A 22730-nucleotide genomic window follows, 5' to 3' on the forward strand; every position below is an offset into this window, starting at 1 on the left:
AAGAAACAAAACAACAGGAAAAACCTTTTCCTGAACAATCAAATTCTATTTCTAGTTCTTCTACTACCAAGTTTATTTCTCAGAATTGTCAATTTTCTAATCAATAGTGAAACTTTCAACTAGAGCCATTTGTATATTTCAGTTTTTAACAAATTTCTTCCATTAACTCATTTTAACATTTTTAACATTGTGACTTCTCTGAGTCAAGGGACAGCGATCTCTGATTATTATAATGTTATTAATATCAAATGTCATGCTAATAATACTAAATTATTCTGCTGAGACATGTTCATCTCCACCCAGCTAACTAGTCCCAGAGCACCACCAATCAGTCGAGTGTGTTGTGCCAAAGTTCAGCACTAAATGCAGACCTTAACCACTCCCTGGGTGCCTGCCAGGTCTCAATTTATAAAGTATGTTTGCTCAAGAGCACTTTAAATCCCTGATGGTAGATCACACGTAGTGCGTCCACCCCGTGACCTCAAAGTATTATAACATGTGGTTCTCTTCTTGTTTTTTGTTTTTAGGTTTAGTAAAATGTGTCAGTTAATTAAGTTCATTAAGGTCAGCCACCAAGAATTCATGATGCCTCCACCGTGTACACAGGACTGTGTATCACCGTGTATCAGGACTTTGGGATAAAGGGAATAAGCAGGTGCAGCCAGGCATTGCTGCATCTTGTTCTTCTGAGTTAGTCGTGGCTTTGCCCCTCCTTAAAGGTCTAAGAGATAAAGGCAGTTGGTGGTAGGACCGTGTCCACGGACTGTAGGAAGTGCAGAAGGAGCCGTAGGCAGAGAAAAGCTGACACAGCCACAGAAACAAAAAGCACAAGGGCGCTGTTCATAAATGTTGTCAAAGATGAACTTGAAATGGACTTTTGTAACTTCTGTGAAGGTACTGAACTTCTGAACCCAAGCTGGTTCAAAGTATCACAGAAGTGAAGTAAATCAAGTACTGTTAGGTGGGTTGCATTTAAACAGGCAAGCACAAAACATATACTTCTCTTTAAAGGCACAACTGTAAATGCAACCAGAATGGGAAAAATTTGCTTCCATTTTTAAAGCGGCACTTGGTTTTATGAATCTTGTACCATTATAATGACATTTTCACTGCGATCCTGCAAAATGTTGACTTGTACTTTGCTTTCGCTTTTTGATTTCAGATCAAAGGCTGTATAAATCAATAGCAGACACTCAGAAATTGTCCTTTTTTTAAATAACTTTATGAAGGCATAAATGACACACAATAAACTACATAAAGTGCACAGTTCAAGAAGTTCCAACATATGTAAACACCCATGAAACCATGACCACAATCAAGATAATGAACACATCCATCAATTAAAAGTCTCCTCTTGTGCCTTTGTCACCCCTTCCTTCTGCTTCCTGCCCCCCTTTCCCTGCTCTAGGCAACCACTGATCTGCTTTGTGTCACTACAGTCCTCCTTTTCTTGAAGTTTATATAAACGTAATCACATATTGTAAACTCTTTCAGTCTGACTTCTTTCACCCAGGATAATCATGAGCTTTACCTACGTCATAGTGTGTATCAATAGCTAATTTCTTTTCTTTTCTTTTTTTTCTGAATACTATTCCACTGTAAGAATATACCCATCAATTGCATATACTTTCACCTGTTGATAGATATCTGGATTGTTTCCAGTTTGAGGGTATTACAAGTTAAGAGAATTCTATTTTTCAGTTACTTAGGCAAGCCACAGTTAATTTGGAGACTTTTTTTTTAATCTTCCCAGCATATATAGATCTTAACTGTTACTTCTTATGTTCCGAACAGGAAGGGTGGGTTAGAGATCTGTATCCCCAAATCTCATTTTACAGACTTATTTTTCCACATTGTATCTTTTTCTGAAAATGTATACTTTTGAACTACAACGCCACAAATCTGGTACAATGTCCTAACTTGGTTGGGTTTCTGAACCTGGTGAACCGTGGGCTGCTGCTAATCCTAATTCAAGAGGATTTACAGAAGTACATTCGTTTGAGATCTATGTGTTTAGTCTGTTTCAAGTACAAGGCACAGGGAAGCATATTTAAAATATACTCTATTGAAATGAGTCCCTCCAGTGCTGAAAGGCCAGATCACTGCCAGTCATCCAACTTCAAGGAAATATTGCCAGTATGTAACTAGCTGGCCAGCGGCTGGAATTAATGTGGGTTTTTAACATCTTGCAAATTAATACCGATATGCACAGGATATTCATGTTAAAGGATTTAAGAACAACAACAAAACAAAGGATTATGACAACGAGATAGCAGTCTCTAAAGAAATGACGTTTTGTTTAATGTTGTGAAAGAGAAAGCTATTATTTGTGCTTAAAAATGGTTACCTTATACTCGGGCACCTAGGTGGCTCAGTCGGTTAAACGTCCAAATTGTGATTTTGGCTCAAGTCATGATCTCACAGTTCATGACTTCGAGCCCTACACTGGGCTCTGCACTGACAGTGTGGAACCTGCTTGAGATTCTCTCTCTCCCTCTCTCTTTGCCCCTCCCTCTCTCGCTCTCTCTCTCTTTCTCTCTCTCAGAATAAACTTTATTTAAAAAGAATAGTTTTTTTTTAATCCTTAGTCTAGACCCAGCATGATGCAAGTTGACTTACAGAATTGCAAAATGAGTCTCTCCAAAACATAATAGGTCTAATTACTTACAGGTTTATGTCCACCCTAAGTATAGATTCATTTGGGAAAAAGATTCAATAGGGACGCCTGGGTGGCTTAGTCGGTTAAGCGTCCGACTTCGGCTCAGGTCATGATCTCACAGTTCGTAAGTTTCAGCCCTGTATCCGGCTCTGTGCTGACAGCTCAGAGCCTGGTGCCTGCCTCAGATTCTGTGTCTCCCTCTCTCTCTGCCCCTCCCCTGGTCGCTCTCTCTCTCTCTCAAAAATAAATAAACATTAAAAAAGTTAAAAAAAAATCAATGGAAGGAGAAATTCTACCCACAAAATAAATGCTTTCTATAAACACTCAGGATAATAACACCAAATAGCGAATGACTGGATGAGATAATTACAAAAAAAAATTTAAATACCTGAAAATTACATATGCAATTACAGAACATAGAAGGAAGTCATTTAGAAAAATACATTTTCCATTTCCACATTAGTTCTTCTATCTTTAATATTCTTTCTGCCCATATTTACAACAGATAGCTGTAACCTTTACATCTCATAGAAGGTAAAAAACTGCAAATCTGCTCAGACAAGGCAATTGTACTGAATCACCAAACATACTTCCTTTCAAAGGGACAGAAGCCATGTCAAATAGATTACACAGAAGTGCTGAAGAAATTCCACTTAGGAAAACAAACTGAGAATCCAAGGACACCAATCCTCGCATGCGAAACTGTAGCTCAGCAGCTCAGCCAAAAAGCAGGAATGTGAACCCCTCACGTTTTCTTTACGGTCAAAAAAGAAAACATCTACCCATCTTTCTGTTTTCAACCATCGCTCTTCTAAGAGGAGAGAGAAGGAAGAAGTGATGAGAATCTGCTTATCTAGGTTGGTGGAGACAGCTGACCCAAGTAGTCGGTGCACCTCCTCGTTATACGCGATCTTCCACATAACAGAACACCTTATCTGGTGCTGCTTTTTTCCATCAGTATCATGTGCGCCATTAACAAGTCACGTTTGCAAGTGTGACAGGACATGAAAAGTGGTGTAAGCATTCATAAAACTACTGCATCTTCTGTAATGAAAATCTTTCCGGAAAGGTAATTTTGTTTGTTAAGAATCAACTTTATTAGTTCTGGGGTGCCTGGATGGCCCCGTTGGTTAAGTGTCCGATTACTGGTTTCAGCTCTGGTCATGATCTTCTGGTTTGTGAGTTCAAGCCTGCGTCAAGCTCTGCACTGGCAGCAGGGAGCCTGCCTGGGATTCTCTCTCTGCCTCTCTCTCTGCCCCTCCCCTGCTCATTCTATATATGCCTGTCTCTCAAAATAAATAAACGTTTATTGAAAAAAAAAAAAAAAGAATACTGCAGAGGGTGGTACCACCTGATTCTTTTTACTGTTGGCTTGGAGATGAAAGAAGGTGATCAGTAGTCTAAGTCACCCAATATTTCTGGTCTGTTGCGACATTCCAGTCCAACTACCACTCATCAGGCCATGGGAATCCCAGCGCCTTGCAATTCGATATCATGTTTCTGCTTAAAAAGTCTATGTCATTCTATTTACTTCTGCCATGTTGATGAGAGATACCGATATGCGGCTCTTCAGGCAGAAATTTTGCCTCGTTACTTTCACATCCCTATTTGCCTCTCTGTACATGCCCAAGGTATGTATGATTAAGTTGAATTTGTTACTTAAAGTGGTAACTTTGGCACATCCACCTTAACACAAATGGCAAGCTAATTACACTCCTTTAGATGAAATGTATGCCTCAAATAAGTATGTTACTGGGCTGGTATTTAAGACATGCTCACATATTTCCTTGAGACTCTAAATGTTTTCAGAAAATAAGTTTTCTTATTTATTGTTTTCAATCTTAGCAAAAAAAAAAAAAAAAAAAAAAAAAAAAAAAAAAAAAAAAGACCCTAATAGGATCTCTCACAAAATGCTACTGAGTGACTGTCAGAGGCACAGAGAATGTCCCCAGTGAAAGACCTCAGCAGCTGAGTATGCAGGCAGGTGGAAGCAGGATTAGCAAGGGGATTGCTTTTCCTCTGACAACTGCTTTGTCCTTCCCTGTTTGAAGCAACTAACTATGTAAGGAGCAAACTTGACTCTTACAGGATGTCCTAGGCTCAGAGCACAGCTGGTTAATTACCTGCATGACACCAGACGTCACCCTGTTCTTCTCAAAAAAAATTTTTTAATAGTTAATGATGAATGTGGCAAAATGAGCTCAGCTGTATATATTACGTTTATAGACAAAAACTCCTACGGAAGAGTCTATGTGGTTAACAGTGATCAGAACAGCTTGTGGAGCTTCCAGATGGAGCACACCCTTCCCTCAGTACGCTGAGGGATCACTCTCCGCTTTACTCCTGTTTGTTAAACTAATTAATTGCATTTGATACTTGGGCTGCGTCAGTGGTCATTACTCATTAACTTCTCTGCCCAAACCAGTGTTTCAACTTAAGGTTTTACTGACAGTGAAGGACTCCACCGAATCTATGTAAGAGACCGTGAGGAAAGACTGGTTGAGTTCAACAGGACCCAAAGCTATTCCCTTCATAGAGTGAGCAGTAAGGGGAAAAAGAGGAAAAATCTGTGAGGAGAGAAAGTTTGGAAAGCACTTTTGGAAAACACAGAGGAAGCAAGCGTTAGAAATGCTTTTTTCTACATTTTGTTTACTATACCTCAATAAAACTGGAAAAAAAAATTACTTTGACTCTGGTAACTCCTCAAAGACTCTTTTGGTCATCTGGCCTCTCCCATCATGCTGTGACTTCAAGGGTAGACAATTTTTTATCACATTTCTGAGGAAAGTGTGACACCTGAGATGGTTTTTCTACCATTACAAAATCCTGAATGTTTATCGAACTCATCTTATTATGGGAAGAATAGAAGCGCTTGGTGAGTGGACAAAATACAAGATAGTACATCTTAATACTGTTTGTCAGATGAAAGTACCTTAATGACAAAGCCCAGGTGGGAGGAGAGGTGGCAGGGCCTGGTCCAGGGCTGTCCAGACTGGCCAGCGACAAATAGTAGAAAGGCAACAGGTATGGTGGTCAGGCATTATGAACCTTTCTTCACAAGGATGGAGGCACCGAGTCATACAGAATGGACAAAGATAAACTACTTAACCATTATAAATAGAGTTACCCTGCTGGCTGGGAGGAATATTAGGCAGAGATGCAGTTAGGAAGGTTAGGATATTCTTTAAATTATAAGAGTGCCAGAAAGGCAATTTAAAACCCAAATGATCTTATCACTGATTTTGGGATCTAATCACTGTCTTACCTGCATAATTAGAGAAAGACCCACACACGGTTCCAAATGTTGACCCTGAAATAGGGAAGGAGAGAAAGAATACCCTGGGGTGGGTAGTGTGATAGAGCAAGCTCTTAGACAAGAGAGCCAAGTGGACGTCTAATTATAATCCTTAAATTGTTCTTCTCAGTGACGTGTTTTGACTTGTGACTTTGGTAAGCTCCTCAAATGTTTTCAGGGCTTTACTATGTGTGTCAAATGGGCAAAAGCTTAAGATATCACTGGGGTTTAGTCTTGTCGTCTTTAGATTAGAGCAGTGCCCAGGCCTCAAGAAGTTTCCCTGGCTTAATCAAGTTATAGGAATTCTGTTTCTTTTACTTCACAGTGAGGCCAAAATGGCGGTGGATGGAGAGACAAATTAACAAACTCCCAGAGAGAAGAGATAGATAATCTAGTGGTTAAAAAAGAAGAGGTCTCGTAGCAGGTTGGTTGCATGTGAATTCCAGCTTCCCTGCTTCCTTGCCATATACACTTGTGCAAGATCCTTAAATTCTCCTACCTTGATTTCCTCATCTACTAAATGGGGATTACGGAATCTACTTCATGTCTGTTGTATTCAATGAGGTAATGCTCACGCAGTGTTTCAAACAGTATCACAAACACAGCAAGTGCTCAATGAATGTGAAGTGTTAACACATTTAAATGTCTTTATTGGATAAAAGACAGTGCTACATTGCATTTTGCTATTCATACTTACTTTGATGCAAGCAAGCCTCCCCTTATGGTATAGAATGTCTCCCACAGAATCCTAAATTGATCCAGCCCTGGAGCCTTGCAGGCTTCCTGGGAATGAAATAAGTACCTCTAGTGGCAGAAGGGCGAGGGGCTCCCTGTACAGTGCTTGTGGCTCAACAAGCTTTTCTAGCCTGTTGGCTTTAAGACACAATCCATGGAATTATCTCTTGATCACCACCCCGGGTGGTGAAAAAAAAGCCCACTTTTTTTGTTTGTTTGTTTGTTTGTTTGTTTGTTTTTACATTTCTATTTTTATTTAAAAATTTTTTTTTAATGTTTATTTATTTTTGAGAGAGAGAGACAGAGAGGGAGAGCACGTGTGCAAGTGGGGGAGGGGGCACAGAGAGAGGGAGACACAGAATCCAAAGCAGGCTCTAGGCTGTCAGCACAGAGCCCTATGTGGGGCTTGAACTCATGAACTGTGACATCATGACCTGAGCCGAAGTCAGGCGCTTAACTGACTGAGCCACCCCGGGGCCCCTAAGTTTCAATTCTTTTTTAACTAAAAAAAATTTTTTTTTACATTTATTTTTGAGAATTTCACATTTATTTACATTTTATTTATTTATTATTTATTTTACATTATTTTATTTTTGAGACAAAGCGTGAGCGGGGGAGGGGCAGAGAGAGAAGGAGACAGCATCTGAAGCAGGCTCCAGGCTCTGAGCAAGCGGTCAGCACGGAGACCAACACGGGGCTCGAACCCACAAACTGTGAGATCATGACCTGATCCGAAGTCGCTCAACCGACTGAGCCACCCAGGTGCCCCCCTCTAAGTTTCTGTTTTTCATAAAATATTAAATACTTTTTGTTACTTCTCCAGTCATTTGTGTATTTTTTCCTTATAATTTCATTTTAAAATAGTGCGTATGTGGCCTTGACAATTTGACTCCAGGGTTTCGGCCTCCCAGAATCTAAAACATGGCCTTCCCTTAGGCCAAATATCTCTTGTAAGTGTGGTCCGTGCTGTCACCTTTTACTGTATCCTCAGAGTTGCAGTGTTATCATTTATAAGAAGATGTTGCATTAGGAAAAATAACCCGGTTACCCTGAAAAATTTATAGCATCAGTTCTACAATAACTTTAGGGATGTCATTTTGTCTTTCGGCAACCCAGAAAATGAGATGCTAGTCTGCTTTGGAGAAGTTGTAAGGAAGGAGGTTTCTAGGTCTCCACTGGGGGCACGGTTGCCGCAGCTTAAGGGCCATCTGACAATGATTCTCAGAGGAAGGAGAAGGTAAAGACGAAGAGAATCAGACTCCGGTGTGATCACAGGCATCGCCAAAACGGATTCCTGAAATACAACCGGAACTGGCAGGTGGGGCAGAAGGGGGAGAGTTGGGGAACCCCTACAATTACCACACTCACTGAAACCAACCAGATAATTTAAGACAGTCTCACTACTCCTGGACACGAATAATTGAGACTTGCTCTCAATAACGGCCAGACTTCTAGGACTTCGTCATTTCATTTGAACTACTCAAGAACCATTGATGATTTTTCCCCCCAGAATTTTAAAAGTAAAGTCATCTGGTTAAGTGGCTCAAAAAGCTGCTGTCAAATATTCTAGCTACTGTTGAGTAATATGGTATCAGATGGTATTAGAGCCTCCTGCTCTGAATAAAACGTAGCTTGGGATTGCACGTTGTGGCAAAGATGATTAGCGGTCTACTGAAATCCATTCTTAGGCACATGGCTAGACCACATGCTCAGACTCCCCTGGAGTTAGGTGACCCAGGAGATCAAATCCTGTACCGGGCCATGAACAGAGATGAGGTGTGCCGTTACTGGGCTGGGGTTTTAGAAAAGAAGCTTTGCCTCCTCGGTGTTCTCTTTTTTTCTGCTGCAGAGAAAGGAGTCCCCGCCCCCCCCCCACCCCCACCCCCCCCACCCCCCCCGCTGCCAACCTAACTGTGGAAGCTCCATGCCAAAGGGTTTCTGCCAGCCTGACTTTCCAAGTGATTGCATATAGAAGAGGTTCCTGGCAACAACGATCTTGCCCCGGGCTGATATATAAGTGAGGAATAAGATTATACTATATTTAAGCCATTACATGTTTGGGTCTATTTACTATAGCAGTTTAGCATTGATGGGTGGCGGAACAGTTCACCCCAAATGGGGCACTTTGGCATAAGGGTTATTTTGACCTAAGGGCACTTGAAAAATCAGCAGGTACAAGAAGGGTACTCTGACCTCTCCTCCTCCTGAAAGCAGGTGCTACAACTCCCATGTAAAATAGGGCCTTCCTAGGCAAGAGCATGTGGCAAAGAAACATGCTTATCACCAGAGATGGGGAGTTGAGGCCAACGGAAATTCGTACAGACCTTGTTAAAATAACTCTTATCTTCCTTTAGGCCCCCCCATATATTTTAGTCACTTTCCCACAATTACCTTTCTTCGTTCAACCTTCAACCTTGTTTATAAACACTTAGGCCTAGCTATCCTTGGTCTCAGTTTTCCCATAGGGGTTCTCGTGGACATATAAAAATCCACAAGCTTTTTTCCTGCAAATCTGTCTTAGGTCAATTTAATTCTCAGGCCCAGCCAGAGACCCTGAGAAACTACAAGTAAAAATCTGGCTTCCCCCACAACAGATCCCAACAACTGTATGTGCCGTGTTTTTAAGTTCTATTCTCTTTCTAAAGTCACAGGGGAGTAGAGATACCTTAATGGTGTTTTAGCACTTTTGATTCTGTCAAAGATGCTTTCACGTGCCTTACTGCTTAGTGCCACAGTAAGGGAACTTGAAAAGTCACAGTTTAAAATCATAGACATAAGGTGCCTGGGTGGCTCAGTTGTTAAGCATCTGACTTCGGCTCACGTCATGATCTCACAGTTCGTGAGTTCGAGTCCCATGTTGGGTATAACATGAGCCTCGAGTCAGGTGAGTCCCGCTTCTCACTCACTCTCTCTCTCCCTCCCTCTAGTGGGATTTTCTTTCCCTCTCTTTATCTCTCTGTTCCTCACTCACTTGCACCCTCTAATTAATTAATTAATTAAAAGAAATAAACATTTACTTCAAACTTCTGACATTATGCAATAGAAAATCCCATAGAGCCGGTAACAACAAAACTATTAAGCACATTTTCAATTCCAAACCTGAACTGATAATGAATATCCTCTGAAGATTCACTTTTGTGGTCCAAATTACCAAGAGGAAATTATTATTAATGTAGTAACTGTCCTTACCTGCTAAAGATGACATATTGATAATGATGCCGCCTTCACCTCCATTTTGCTTACTCATGTAATCCAAGCCAAGATATGTTCCACTGATAACAGAAACCTAATCCAGAGGCATAAATGGGAAAAGCTATTCATTATACTTCATTGCACAGTCACACAGCAAAGTTTTTATTGCTCTTGCAGATACCCAGGGAGATTTCCGCAAATACTACCCCTGAAAGCTTTTTCAAGTGACTGCTTGCCTTTTTTTAAAGCTAGTCGTTGACTGCATTCTCCTTTGTTTGCCTACTGTTGTGGAGCCCGTCACATCTCTGCAAATCTTCACTTACTGCCCCGCCTGATATTTTATGAATAAAGTTGTATACCCGTGGTGTTTTGTCACTTGACCTCAATTCGCAGCACCTTCCAGTACACAGTTTACAGCATTCTTTCGTGTGTACCGTACTGTGTATAGTATTCTTTCTCTTTTCTAAATATTGGACACAAAATGTATTTACCCTTCTTAGTGTAAGGTTTTCAGATTCAGGTATTTTATATTCAGCTGCTGTGTTTCATTCTTTTGGATTTGGGAATCTATAATAGTGGAAACCCTTGATTTCCTACACAGTTTTCATCTTTTTTTTCCTAATAAAAAGTCTATTTTGCATTTGTATCCACTTCTTTCCCCATGTAATGCAGAGGAAGGTGATCTCCCCAGGTTTAGGGTAGATACTGATTAATTCAGTCACAGAAAGCCCATTCTCTATGCCAGTGACTGGCTTAGGAGCCTATAGGTGACCCACTTCTAGGTGGTGAGATCTGAAGAGCAGTCAGCTAAAAGGGGGCGGGGGGGTCCAGGTAGGTGATGGGGTGGTGGGAGAGGAGGTCACCGAAAAAATTTTTGCTTTTAAGAAAACCAGAAAGAAATGATTCCATTTTTCCTTTTGCATCATTTCATAAAGGTGTGATGGCTGGGTTAAATCATTACATGACCAGTGTCTTGAAGATGAAACCTCCATGAAGGAAGACAGAGCAGAGAGATGAAAAGAAACTAGGTTCTGATAACACTGTGTTGCAGTATAAAGCAATCCTGAAGCCTGTGTAGTGTGAGATCATATAACTCTTTTACCCAATTTCAGCACCCCAACTTTTCCGTTAGCTGGACATAGGATCTTCAGTCACGTCTGTCATGTAAGTTTGCTCCTCACTCTCGCACCGTCTTTCTGAGAGTTTACTCTGATTTGTTACCTATCTCCACGCGTAGGCAACTCTTCTGTTGCAGGAGTCTGACATTTAAGAATTCACCACTACCCAGAGTAACTTGTGATACAAAACTTATATTTGAAACCTTATTTTCCCTTTTAGATGTCAGAACTGCTCTCCTTTCCAACTTAGACTTTTAGAAGGTGGATATTTTCTTTTGACATCTTTATTCCTACTTTTTTCATTCTTTACGAGACTGTAAAGATAATGATGAAATAGGTAATGAGCCTGAAACTGAGGGCATACATTGGTGTTTACCCTTTTTTTTTTCTTTAAAGTCCTTTTAGAGTTTTCTTAACAAGATTTCTTGCCTCTCTACCTAACAGTAGTCCTAGAACAAAAAAGTAAATTGAAGATTCTATTCACTTAAGCCACATGTCAGTTTGATATTAAGTAGGCTTAGGGAGAATAAGTAAAAATCTCCCCATGATTCCCTTTAAAAAGAAAAAAAAAAACCCAAAACATCGATGGTTTATATAAGAAGGAAAAAATGTATATGGCTGAAATTACTGAAGTCAGTCAGATTCTGGTAGTTTCTGCCTAAGTCTCTAGCATGTCTGGACAGAATTTCTATTTATGCGTATTGGCGCTATGCTTTTATTCTCAGGTATTTACAGCTTTGCTGACACCCTGCTTTTGTGTTTTCAACATCTACAAGATGCAGCCAGTTAGACAGTTTGGGAATATTTAAGCTTTAATTTTTTAAAGAAGGAAGATTTATTTCCAGGTCTTTGGTGGTGGAGGACAAAGGATTATTTTCCCATCCAGTATCAGGTTAAAAACTGAGTAACTTTTCAAATGAAAGTGTTCTCAGAATAAATCTACAAAACAGGGTCTGATATGCTCTGGCTGGGGCATATAGGATATTTTACCTCTTTTCCTATAACAATCTCTGCCTTATACAGATAATATATTAAATGAAATATTAGGAAACCACAGAACAAAATGTTTTTTTTTTTGTTGTTGTTGTTGTTGTTAAATTCTAAATATCTTTCTTGTCCCTTGGCAATGTTTATATGCCACATAGATCTGGTCATTATAATACCAAGCATCTAGGGGAAAATAAGAAAATGAAAACTACAGACATGCTCTAGCTACAAACACAAAGTAGCTGGAGTCTATAGTATGATTTCAGTCCATTATATAAAGGTACAATTTTAAAAAAAATTTGTTTTAATGTTTATTCATTTTTGAGAGACAGAGAAAGACAGCACAAGCAGGGGAGGGGCAGAGAGAGGGAGACACAGAATCTGAAGTGAGTTCCAGGCTCTGAGCTGTCAGCACAGAGCCTGATGGGGGCTCAAACCCACAAAATGTGATATCGTGACCTGAGCCGAAGTTGGACGCTTAACCAACTGAGCCACCCAGGCGCCCCAAGGTACCCTCAATTTTGTACTTGACCTTCATAACATTTTGTACTTGACTCTCAAAAACAAAAAAAAAAAAAAGGAAAGAAAGAAAGTATATCTTGTGTCTAATTTCACATAATATGAATAAAAATTCAATTAGTGACCAAATGACCTAATTAACACATGCTTACTCCATAGTTTTGGTTACGAGCAATTTTTATATGTAAAACCAAAATTATAATTGCACTGTATTCCAGATCTTAAATTAGTTTTTTCCACAGATTAAAGCACTCTATAAGTTAAAACCACTCGTAAATTCCCCTGTAACAAAGATAAATGGATAAATGGTAGTAGCTTACTTGTTTAACTCTTCTTATCAGACATTATGTCTTCTTAGTTTATAGATACATAATGTATTATATATAACATACAATGTTATGTATTACATATATATTTCTATAACATATATATAATACAAGTGTGCCTGTGCATTCGCTACTGAAATTTCCGAATCTATCATTTCCCTTCCCTTCCTCCGATCTGGGGTCCCTTTTAGTTTACGGTTCTTGTGCTACATTCTACCTCTCATTTTAAAAATTCTGTCATCTAAATCATGAAACATTGCCTTTCAGGTTTCTTGTCTTTTCACCAGCCCAATTCTCAAGAAATACTAAAATAGATGACCATTTTTTTCCCGAAATCCTTTTTTTATCTTTTGTTTCTGTGTCCAGTCTTTTCCCATTTTTACTCATTTATGCAGTAAATATTATATTTCCCCTTGTAGAACTACTTAAAATTTAGCAAGTTTTGCCTAACCATTAGAGCTCAACTAGACCTTTAGATATTATTGAGTAGCAATAACAGAAAGAAGTTACTAATTTAATTTGTAATTAACATCCTTGGGAACCAAGAAAAGGGAGTACATTTGACAACATTCCTATCTACCTCCTCAACTTTTCCTTAGAGGTAGAGAAGGGCAGAGAAATCAACCTCATATAGAAATCAGACTGTGCCAATGAAAACAATGTAAGTTTTTACAATCTGGAAGAGAAATATGATTTAGTGAGTGAATACTATGTTCAGGCACTGTGCTGGATACTTCGTGCAAGTTCTGGTTTATTTAAGTTTAACCATCCTTCGTGGCAAGGAAAGTATCCCCATCCTCTTACAACCGTGAAACCCAAGACCACAGAAATGAAATAAAAGCTCATGCATTCTAAATTCAGGGCTGGAATCTACTTTTGACCGAATCCAGTCTTGACTGACCTTTCCAGTGCAAATCTTTAGTCAACCCGTGTACGTCTGACAAAAATAATCAATAGCAATAAGCTATCTATTTTGTTTAGTTTTTATTTGAGTACACTAAGGGATTCAATATACATTAGTCACGTGTCCAAATTAGGTTATGAAATCCCACCTGAACGGGAAGAAGTTAGTCAGGCATATTAAAGGGTCAAAGAGTAAAAGGAATACATCACAGAATGGCTTTACCAGTTCTCAAAGTCAAGTCTACTTCCACCCAATTGCCAGAGTAACCTTTGATAGCTATGAAAAGATTCATTCTTTCCTGAACATTCTTAGCTCTGAGCAGTTCGAAATAAAGATAGCGCAGTTGGCTCCAGATGAAGGAGGAGGCACAGACTAGCCTTGTGGGAACAAAAGACTGGGAAGAGGTTTAATGTACCTCTTGTGTGGGGAGAGTGGTGAGGAGGATAAGGAAGGGGTAAGTCTGGTAAGGAGTGAAAAGTGGAAGGACAGATGATACAGCCTGGCAACGCTGATGTATCAGGAAATAATCCCAACAGTGTATTAAAACACAAAAATGAATACCCCTGTATGCAAAATGTCATCAAATGACAGTTTATTTATCCAATAAGCATCCACTGAACACCTACTCTGTACACAAAACACAAATTTTGTGCCCTGAAAGAGCTCAGAGTATACTGGCATATAGTGCATGGGTATAAAAAATAATTCTAATAAAAATTTTAAATTTGTAAGCCTTTCTAAGAATGGTATAATAATGTTGTACAAGATTCCAGAAGAGGGAGTGATATGTGGTAAGGTTCTTTAACTAAAGGGTTCTTCTCTTGACAGGGACAGGAGCACAGAAAAATGCAAAAGCACACACAGGATCTTGTAAAAGGAGGCAAATTACATTCAGAGTCTAAAAAAAATATATGTTATGTAAACCTAACACAAATATTTGCATTATACTAACAGAGATAATCAAGTTGGAAGGATAATGATTGGTCAGATTCTAATCTACTCTTGAAATGGGTGTTGAAGGTAGGAAGGGAAGTAACATGTTTTCGAGTTATATATAGGTAACAAAGGTTATATCTTGCTCTCTCGATGTAAAATTAAACAAATATTAGTTCCTGGAGTTAAGCTAAGGAGTGGCCTATGTCAGCAGAGGCCAAAGAAAAATAAACGCCAGATAATTTCAATGAGCAAGGATCCAGGAGAGTGAGTTGTAGACAAAGGAGCAAAATAAAATTCTCCTGGTCTTCCAGAATTTTCTATTTGCAGATAATGTAAGAACTTTCTAGCATGCAGCAAGTGTTTATTCACCCAGGCTACATTAGAGCAAACACTCCCTCTCAGTCAGATGAAGATGGACAATTTGAATCCTATTATTTAAGATAATCTCTTCACTATTTTCACATTCTTTATATTGGCTCTAATCATTGCACACTGCTTTCTGACAGCTGATTTCTCAGAGAAGAGACACAGTAGCTGTCCATTATGAACACAACCAATATGGAATTTTATACCCTAGTGAACTTTATCTATAAAATATCTGTAGACAGCACTGATGAAATTATTAAAAATATCAGTAGTGATGCTTCAGGGAGAAAATGGCTGTGGGATTTGTGCTTTTTCACCAGCAGAACTCAGTTCAAAGAAATTCTTGCCACGTTATGTGGTTTTGGAAAGTGCCATCAAGTTTATAAAAATGTATTCTTAACTATTCCTGCAGTTCTCAAATGGTTGTACATTCATTTTTTTTTTTTTTTAAATCTGGCAACCAAAGTATATAATGAAGTATGGTTCATAATAAGTCAGGGGCAACCACCAAAGATTAATAAAATATTCTTAACAGCGAAAAAAAAAAATTTAGAGGTATCCAGTGGAATTTAAGAAAGGAATGGAAAAAGATCAAAAACAAAAAGAAAAGTTAGTAAATTTAAAATATGAACTAAAGTGTAAGAAATAAGTTCCAAAAGAAGGGTAAAAAATAAAAGTGGCTTAAATTCACAAATATACAATGCAGATATGCTCACATATGGCTTTAAAAATAAGAGCTCACAGTATATTGTCAGCAAGAGACAAATATAACATAAAAGTTGACAGGTCTCTAAACATACACATATATCCCAGAAAGATATGGGGGAAACTTGACAAATAACATTTTAAAGTTCTTCTGAAATCTCATGATATCTAGGAACACCTGTGACAAATTTTAAAAAGAATTAGGAGAGTGTTTGTACTTTAGTTTTCTTTTTTTAGAGAGAGAGAGAGAGATTGAGAGAAAGTATATGGGGGAGGGGCAGAGAGATTGAGAGAAAGAGTATGGGGGAGGGGGAGGGAGGGAGGGAGGGAGGGAGGGAAAGAGAGAGAGAGAGAGAGAGAGAGAGAGAGAGAGAGAGAGAATCTTAAGTAGGCTCCACACCCAGCTTGGGGAGGAGGGTCTCGATCTTGAGACCATGAGATCATGACCTACGCTGAAGTCATGAGTCTGACATTCAACCGACTGAGCCACGTAGGCACCCCTGTTTGTATTTTAAAACAGTACCTTTCACTCTTGGTTAAAGGACTTTAGGCATCTGTCAAGTTTGGGGAACAACTCTGTATCCTTATCAGAGTGTTCACGCATTCCTCTCTTTTGTGAGGTAGTATAATTCTCATTACTCCCACCACGTTACTACTGTTAAGCAATCATTCCTGGGAATGTAGATTCAAGTCAAACATTTACTGACTAAGCACTATCTTCAAGATATTGTGTTGATTACTGAGAAAGAAAGAAGGAAAGGAAAGAGAGAAAGCAAAAACATAACTCAGTTCCTGTTTTTAAGGTGTTTATCATCTCCCGGGAGGGTATCATGAAGGAGGGGGCCACTCCTTGTATGTTTAAACACACTTAGTGGCCTCTCTGTACTTTACACATCCCTGCTTTGCAAAACTAGTCGAATGGCCTTACCAAGGGCGGGATGACCCCCCCCTACAGCTTAGCTCCAACAACTTGTTTGGCTAAGGTTTAAGTTTTACTAAATCCCAATACCTTATGTCAAGTGTGTTTATAAAATGAGATACCCAACAACCTTGTAATACAGTGGATAAAACAAATCTTATTTCTTTATTCGACGTTTTTGTAATTTAAGCAAGACCTAAACGATCATCAAACATTGTAGAAATTACACGCACACGTACACACATACCGACTTTCAAGATAAAAATCTTAATAATTACAAAGTCTCACTGTCCCTTTAGCCTTATTTTCTGTTAAATTTCTGGAATTAAATTAAGATTTAGTTTTCAGGGGCACCCTGGTGGCTCAGTCGGTTGGGCCTCCAACCTCAGCTCAGGTCATGATCTCCCAGTTTGTGGGTTCGAGCCCTGCGTCAGCTCTGTGCTGACAGCTCAGGGCCTGGAGCCTGCTCCCAATTCTGTGTCTCCCTCTCTCTGGGCCCCTCCCCCGCTTGCACTTTCTCTCTCTCTCTCTCTCTTTAAAAAAGAAATAAACATAAAACATTTTTAAAAATGATTTAGTTTTTAAGTAAGTAAGTTAAGCCACGGTTAACAGATTTTTTTTTTCTGTAATGGGCCAGATGGTAAATAGTTTAGTCAATGTGCACCACAAGGTCATTGTCACACTATTCAACTCTGCTGTTGTAGCAAAAAGTAGCCACAGCCAATATGCAGATGGATGACTGTAGCTGTGTTCAAATAAAACTATATAGATACTGATATCTGAATTTCGTATATTTATGTACTTCATATTCTTCTTTTTACATTTTTTCAACCATTAAAAAATATAAGACTCATTTTTAGCTTGCAGGTCATACAAAAACAGGTGACAGGCTAGGTGAGCCTGTGGGTCATAGTTTGCCAACTACTAAGTTATGCAATAAACTATGTGGGGTTTTTTTTCTTATATTTCCTTTGAAGATTTTAAGACAGATTTATCTGCATAATTAGAAGTCTCAAATATCTTCCTATTTGTAAAAGGAAATGCTTTTTTTCCTAGCTTTCTGTAACTTCCCTTTTTCTACGTTGTAGGTTTTTGTATTGATTTCATGAATGTAAGAACCTTTTTTTCCTTTAAAAGCATCATTTTTTAAAAATAAGTTCAGGCAGTAAAAACATGGCTAAGATAGCTTACCAAATTAATTTGCACAGTTTTTTCCCAGTTTTTCTCATTATTCACTCCAGCGTTATTGACCAAAATGTCCAATCTTCCAAAGTGGTCTACAACTTTTCTGAAAGTATCTAATTAAAAAAAAGAAGACATTATAAATTTTTTTTAACATTTATTTATTTTTGAGACAGAGAGAGACAGAGCATGAACAGGGAGGGGCAGAGAGAGAGGGAGACACAGAATCAGAAGCAGGCTCCAGGCTCTGAGCCATCAGCCCAGAGCCCGACACGGGGCTCGAACTCACAGACTGCGAGATCGTGACCTGAGCTGAAGTCAGACGCTCAACTGACTGAACCACCCAGGCGCCTCCAAAAAAGAAGACATTATATAGATATGTTCTTGTTTTCCATATATACATTTCAGTCCTACCCTGTGCCCTGAAATCAATTTTCATGTATTCACTCTTATAACGAAAATTACACTCTTAGATAGTGACTTAATGCCTTGCTTCTCGAAGTACCGTTTGTGAGCCAGGAACATCAATCAGCATTACCTGGGAACTTGTTATAAATGCACAATCTGTGACCACCACAGACCTACTGAATCGGAATCTTAACTTTAATAAGGTCTGTAGATGACCTGTACGTACACTGAAGTTCTTAATTTAATGAAGTAAATTTTAGACAACTGAGCATCCTAAACTAAGAGCTCTTACAAATCCATCTGGGCAGCCAGTATCAGTCTGTCTTTAAGACATTATTGAAGCTCTCTGGCTTAGACTATGACAAACATCCTTTCTCAATAAGCTGTATTATCTTTATAAAGTGTAATATTAAACATAAGTCTTCTTGTGTATTCAGATCCATTATGGCCATTTCAGGGAGTTTTAATAGCCCAGGAAGTAAAAGTGTACATACTTCATTCAGTTGATTTGGGTACTGCAACTTGAATTATGTACCATTCATTCTTTTCTCTTTCTCACTATTATTGCTGCTTTGTATTCCTAGTTTGTATAAAAGCTATGTTCAACCAGGGTAAAAGCCCACATAGATGCTAAGGCATGAAAGTCATTCATGGCATTGTCAAACCACATATCCAGTCCTTGCAAACCCTCCTTAGCCAGTTCATACTTGGCTTTATCATCAAAGCAGTTTTTGACATACTTCTATAGATTTAAACTGATTCCTTGGGCCTTTTACCATTGGTTCTAGTTCTATTACTTGAGACTACAGATAACAATTGGGGTTGTTCTTCCACAGGACAGAAATGTCTTCTCTGGTCTTAAGGTCAGTATATGAGTTCCTTGAAAAAAGTAAAGTCACAGAAACTTTATTTTGATTGAAATGAAATCTAGAATTACTAACAACCGTGAGACATACTGAGGGGGACACGGGCTCATCAGTTCCCAAGTGGGTAAATCACTATGCAAGCTAATTGCCAGAAATATTACGAAGGCTATTATTTACAGTACTTTACCATACTGGAATAGAAAACAACAAAATAAAAGCTGTTTACTTTTTCATGGAATTTTTAAACTGCTTAAAATGTCAAATTGATTCTGGAAAAGGTCCTCCAGCAGAAAACATCTAAGGAATATCTATCTATCTATCTATCTATCTATCTATCTATTTTTGCATCTATCCTAAGCATGTTCTACTCTTCAAAATCCCACATTCGGGGCGCCTGGGTGGCTCGGTCTGTTGGGCGGCCAATTTCGGCTCAGGTCATGATCTCTCGGTCCGTGAGTTCGAGCCCCGCGTCGGGCTCTGTGCTGACAGCTCGGAGCCTGGAGCCTGTTTCAGATTCTGTGTCTCCCTCTCTCTGACCCTCCCCCGTTCATGCTCTGTCTCTCTCTGTCTCAAAAATAAATAAACGTTAGGAAAAAAAATTCAAAACCCCACATTCATCTTATAGGATTTCGGTTGTTAAGTATGTAAGTCTAACTGCTTCTTTAATTCTTCTTCCCTCCTCCTGGTCTCTACTGCATACCTTACACTCTGCCCATATCAGTAGATAATACATCATTCTCTTTCTGATCTACCACTGAATTTGGGGCTCACGGGGCTTACGATTAAGCTCTTGCTGACATTTATAAGCTGAGGCACTCTGTAATTTACCTAAATTCTCCACACTATTTTTTTCATTTGCAAAATGAATTCTGTCTAGATCATCTCTAAGACAGTTTTCACCTCTGTATTTTTATGATTTTAATGAAGTCTCCCTCGGCCGCCACCTAAACAGTTTCAAAACTCGTACACAGAATTAAATCCTGAAATTGGAAGAGTCAAGGCCATGTCTTCCTTAAATGCAAATAAATGCTGATGTCCAGACAATGTGTGGATTTCTCATGATCAACATGCTTTCTCCTGGTCACTCCTGTATCTGAATTTCTTCCTCCACAATCCTTAAGGAATGTGTTTACAGCCAAGATACTAATTTTAAATACTGGGAAGCAAAACAATTAAGGTTAAATGTCACATGTGAAACTACATAAATTCAGGCAGAAATAGCTTTCAGATGATCTATACTGTTTCCTATTTCATCAGCATGGATGTTGGGATCTGGCACGACTTTATCCTTGATCCGAAATATCATGCACAATCAACAAAACTTTACCCTCTTGCAAAATATGTTCCACTAGCACTGTGTTCACAGATCTCTTCTACTTAAGCTTGTAAGTCATATTGTAAGTCTTAGCATTTTCAGATTTAATTACATAATTTCCTATAAAACAATTTCCTTTAACAGCAGGGGAAAACCTGCTTCTCATGTACCACTCCATCTTTACTCTCCTACAGAATAGCCCAACACTTTCAAAGAAATTCACATATCCAGTGTTCTTTAAAAACAGGAGTACTAGCATGACTTTTATGGAAAATTTCTGGCCCCTTCATTAAAGATGTGCCCCGCATTTACTGAGTCTTCCAATGAAACTTTGTGAAATATGTATATTTTATTTTTCTGGGTTTTTTTTTTCCAGAAAAAAAAATGTATATTTTCCATGCAGATCTACCAAACCTCCATATGACCAATTGTGTTTAGTCTCCGTGCCAATACCGTCCTTGATCTCTCACAAGTAGATGGGTCTATTTTAAGGGAGTAGACGGAAACAGGAAAGCATTGAGGAAAGTCTGATAGAAACTTTTCTTCTGTGATTCTAACACTGCAGTAGAGCTATTATTATTTTTAAAGTACCATTTCATAGGGGAAAACCCAGAGAGAACATTTAGTTGATTGCATCTAGCACGTCTGCGATGATGATCCTTGATCTTGCATTCTAGTATGTTTAAAAGGAAACATTGCCACATTTGGTTGTCATTGAACTCTGCATCTTCCAGCATTCTGGAAGAAGTTGTTTGCCACAGTCCCTTAGCCTACTTCAGCTTTCCAAGTTCCATCTGCAATTTCAATCATTTAATAATCCCTGTAGCAGCACGGTCTTTGAATACACAAAGGAATTTTGATTACATTACGTGCTGCCAAAATTAAAAAAAAATAAAATAAAAGATTTCTCAAACAGTCTTGGTTTTCCCCCTCTTAGTTTTCATGGCTATGGGGATGTCGGCAGGAAACATAACAGTCCAAGCTATCTTTCGGAGCTTATTAAATAGCTGCTCTCCAGGAGGTAGCCTTGGAGCTTATTAAATAGCTGCTCTCCAGGAGGTAGCCTTGCATATGCCTGCACCAAGCTGGCGCTCCGGCCGGCTGCCTTCAGGTTGTTGCTTGTTCAAGGCATGTTCCGTGCTGATGGACTGATTCCCCTCTCTTACCTCTCAATTGTTCCTGGTCAGCCACATCGCACTGGATGAACAGAGTCTTCTGCGGTTCAAACTGCTCATCCAGGGCAGCTTTACACTTTACACCTGCTTCAAGGTTCCAGTCGACCAGCGCTACCTATAAAGAGCAGAGGAATCGAGGTTCTGCGCAGCTTGTGAAACAAACAGCCGGACGAACAGTAAATACACACCGGGACGCTCCCCCTTCTTGGACCTCAAACTCCGCAATTAAAATTCGGGGTCTCTCCCCACCGCCTTCGAGGTCTGCTCCAGACCGTCAGCCTCAGCAGCTTTTGAAAGTGGCAAAGGTGGGCAACCTGGGGCGCAGCAACCCCCCCCCCCCCCTTCCCGCCCCGAGCTCGCCGGGAGTCCTCTGACCGGTGGGCGAGTCTCCGGGTGGGAAGACACGTTTCCCGGGGGGGAGGGGGGCGGGCGCCAACGCTTACCTTGGCGCCCTTGTGCAGGAGCGCCTCCGCAAAGGCCCTGCCGATGCCCTGCGCCGCGCCGGTCACCAGCGCCACTTTGCCGTTCACATGCATGACGCGGCCGCTGCTCCGGGCGGTGGGCGAGCTCGGCGTCTCCGCGCCGCCGCAGCTTTTATGGCCCCCTGCGCGCGCGCGTGCAGCCCGGCGGGGCGCTCTCCTGCGAGTGGGCGGGGATGAAACTGTCAAGCCCGCGCCGGGGAGCCCACGGCTGTGTCACCTGGCGCTGAGCGCTCCGGGGCGCCAGGCTTCGCGATCTTTGCCTTCCTGACTCGCTGCCCGGGTCAGAGCCTGTGGCTGGCAGGGCGCTGACAGGGAAAACAGAGAAGTTGTTTCTAAAAAAGATTACCTTCATTCAGTGCGCCGAAGACCCCCCCACCCCCCCGGATAAAAGGAGAGCGGAGGAGGGAGGGGCTTGGGAGCTTGGTGTCCCCCTCCAACCCTCAGGGCCTCCTCTCTCTGCTACCCCCCACTCCCCCGAATCAGAAACAAAAACAAGCAAACGAAGAGAAATTTTAGGGGTGTTGCTGTTTGTCTGTATCCAAGTTTATGTCTGAATTCCCATCTCATGGCGATTGGGGTGCGGATGGGGGTGGGGTGCAGAGGTAACTAGCACCATTGTTTTCTTTCTTTCTTTCTCTCTT

General features: G+C 40.1%; 1 protein-coding gene across 3 annotated transcripts in view; it reads right to left on the reverse strand.

Moving 5' to 3' along the window:
• HPGD (15-hydroxyprostaglandin dehydrogenase) overlaps window positions 1-22381 on the reverse strand; it is a 29326-nt gene extending 6945 nt beyond the window's left edge. Inside the window, exons 1-5 of one of the 3 annotated variants that reach the window (XM_060653750.3) lie at window positions 22051-22381; window positions 21599-21722; window positions 17853-17959; window positions 9879-9975; window positions 1712-6737 (exon numbers count right to left, since the gene is read on the reverse strand). In XM_060653750.3, coding sequence (XP_060509733.1) covers window positions 6703-6737; window positions 9879-9975; window positions 17853-17959; window positions 21599-21722; window positions 22051-22143 — 456 coding nt within the window. In that variant the 5' untranslated portion in view covers window positions 22144-22381 and the 3' untranslated portion in view covers window positions 1712-6702. Of the gene's footprint in view, window positions 1-1711; window positions 6738-9878; window positions 9976-16265; window positions 16366-17852; window positions 17960-21598; window positions 21723-22050 lie in introns of those variants that run through there. The other 2 variants (XM_060653749.3, XM_060653751.3) reach the window with 2 other exon arrangements.
• Between the last annotated feature and the right edge of the window lie 349 nt (window positions 22382-22730).

The sequence above is a fragment of the Panthera onca genome, chromosome B1 (genome assembly GCF_046562875.1).
Source record: "Panthera onca isolate mPanOnc1 chromosome B1, mPanOnc1 haplotype 2, whole genome shotgun sequence".
Lineage (NCBI taxonomy): Eukaryota > Metazoa > Chordata > Mammalia > Carnivora > Felidae > Panthera > Panthera onca.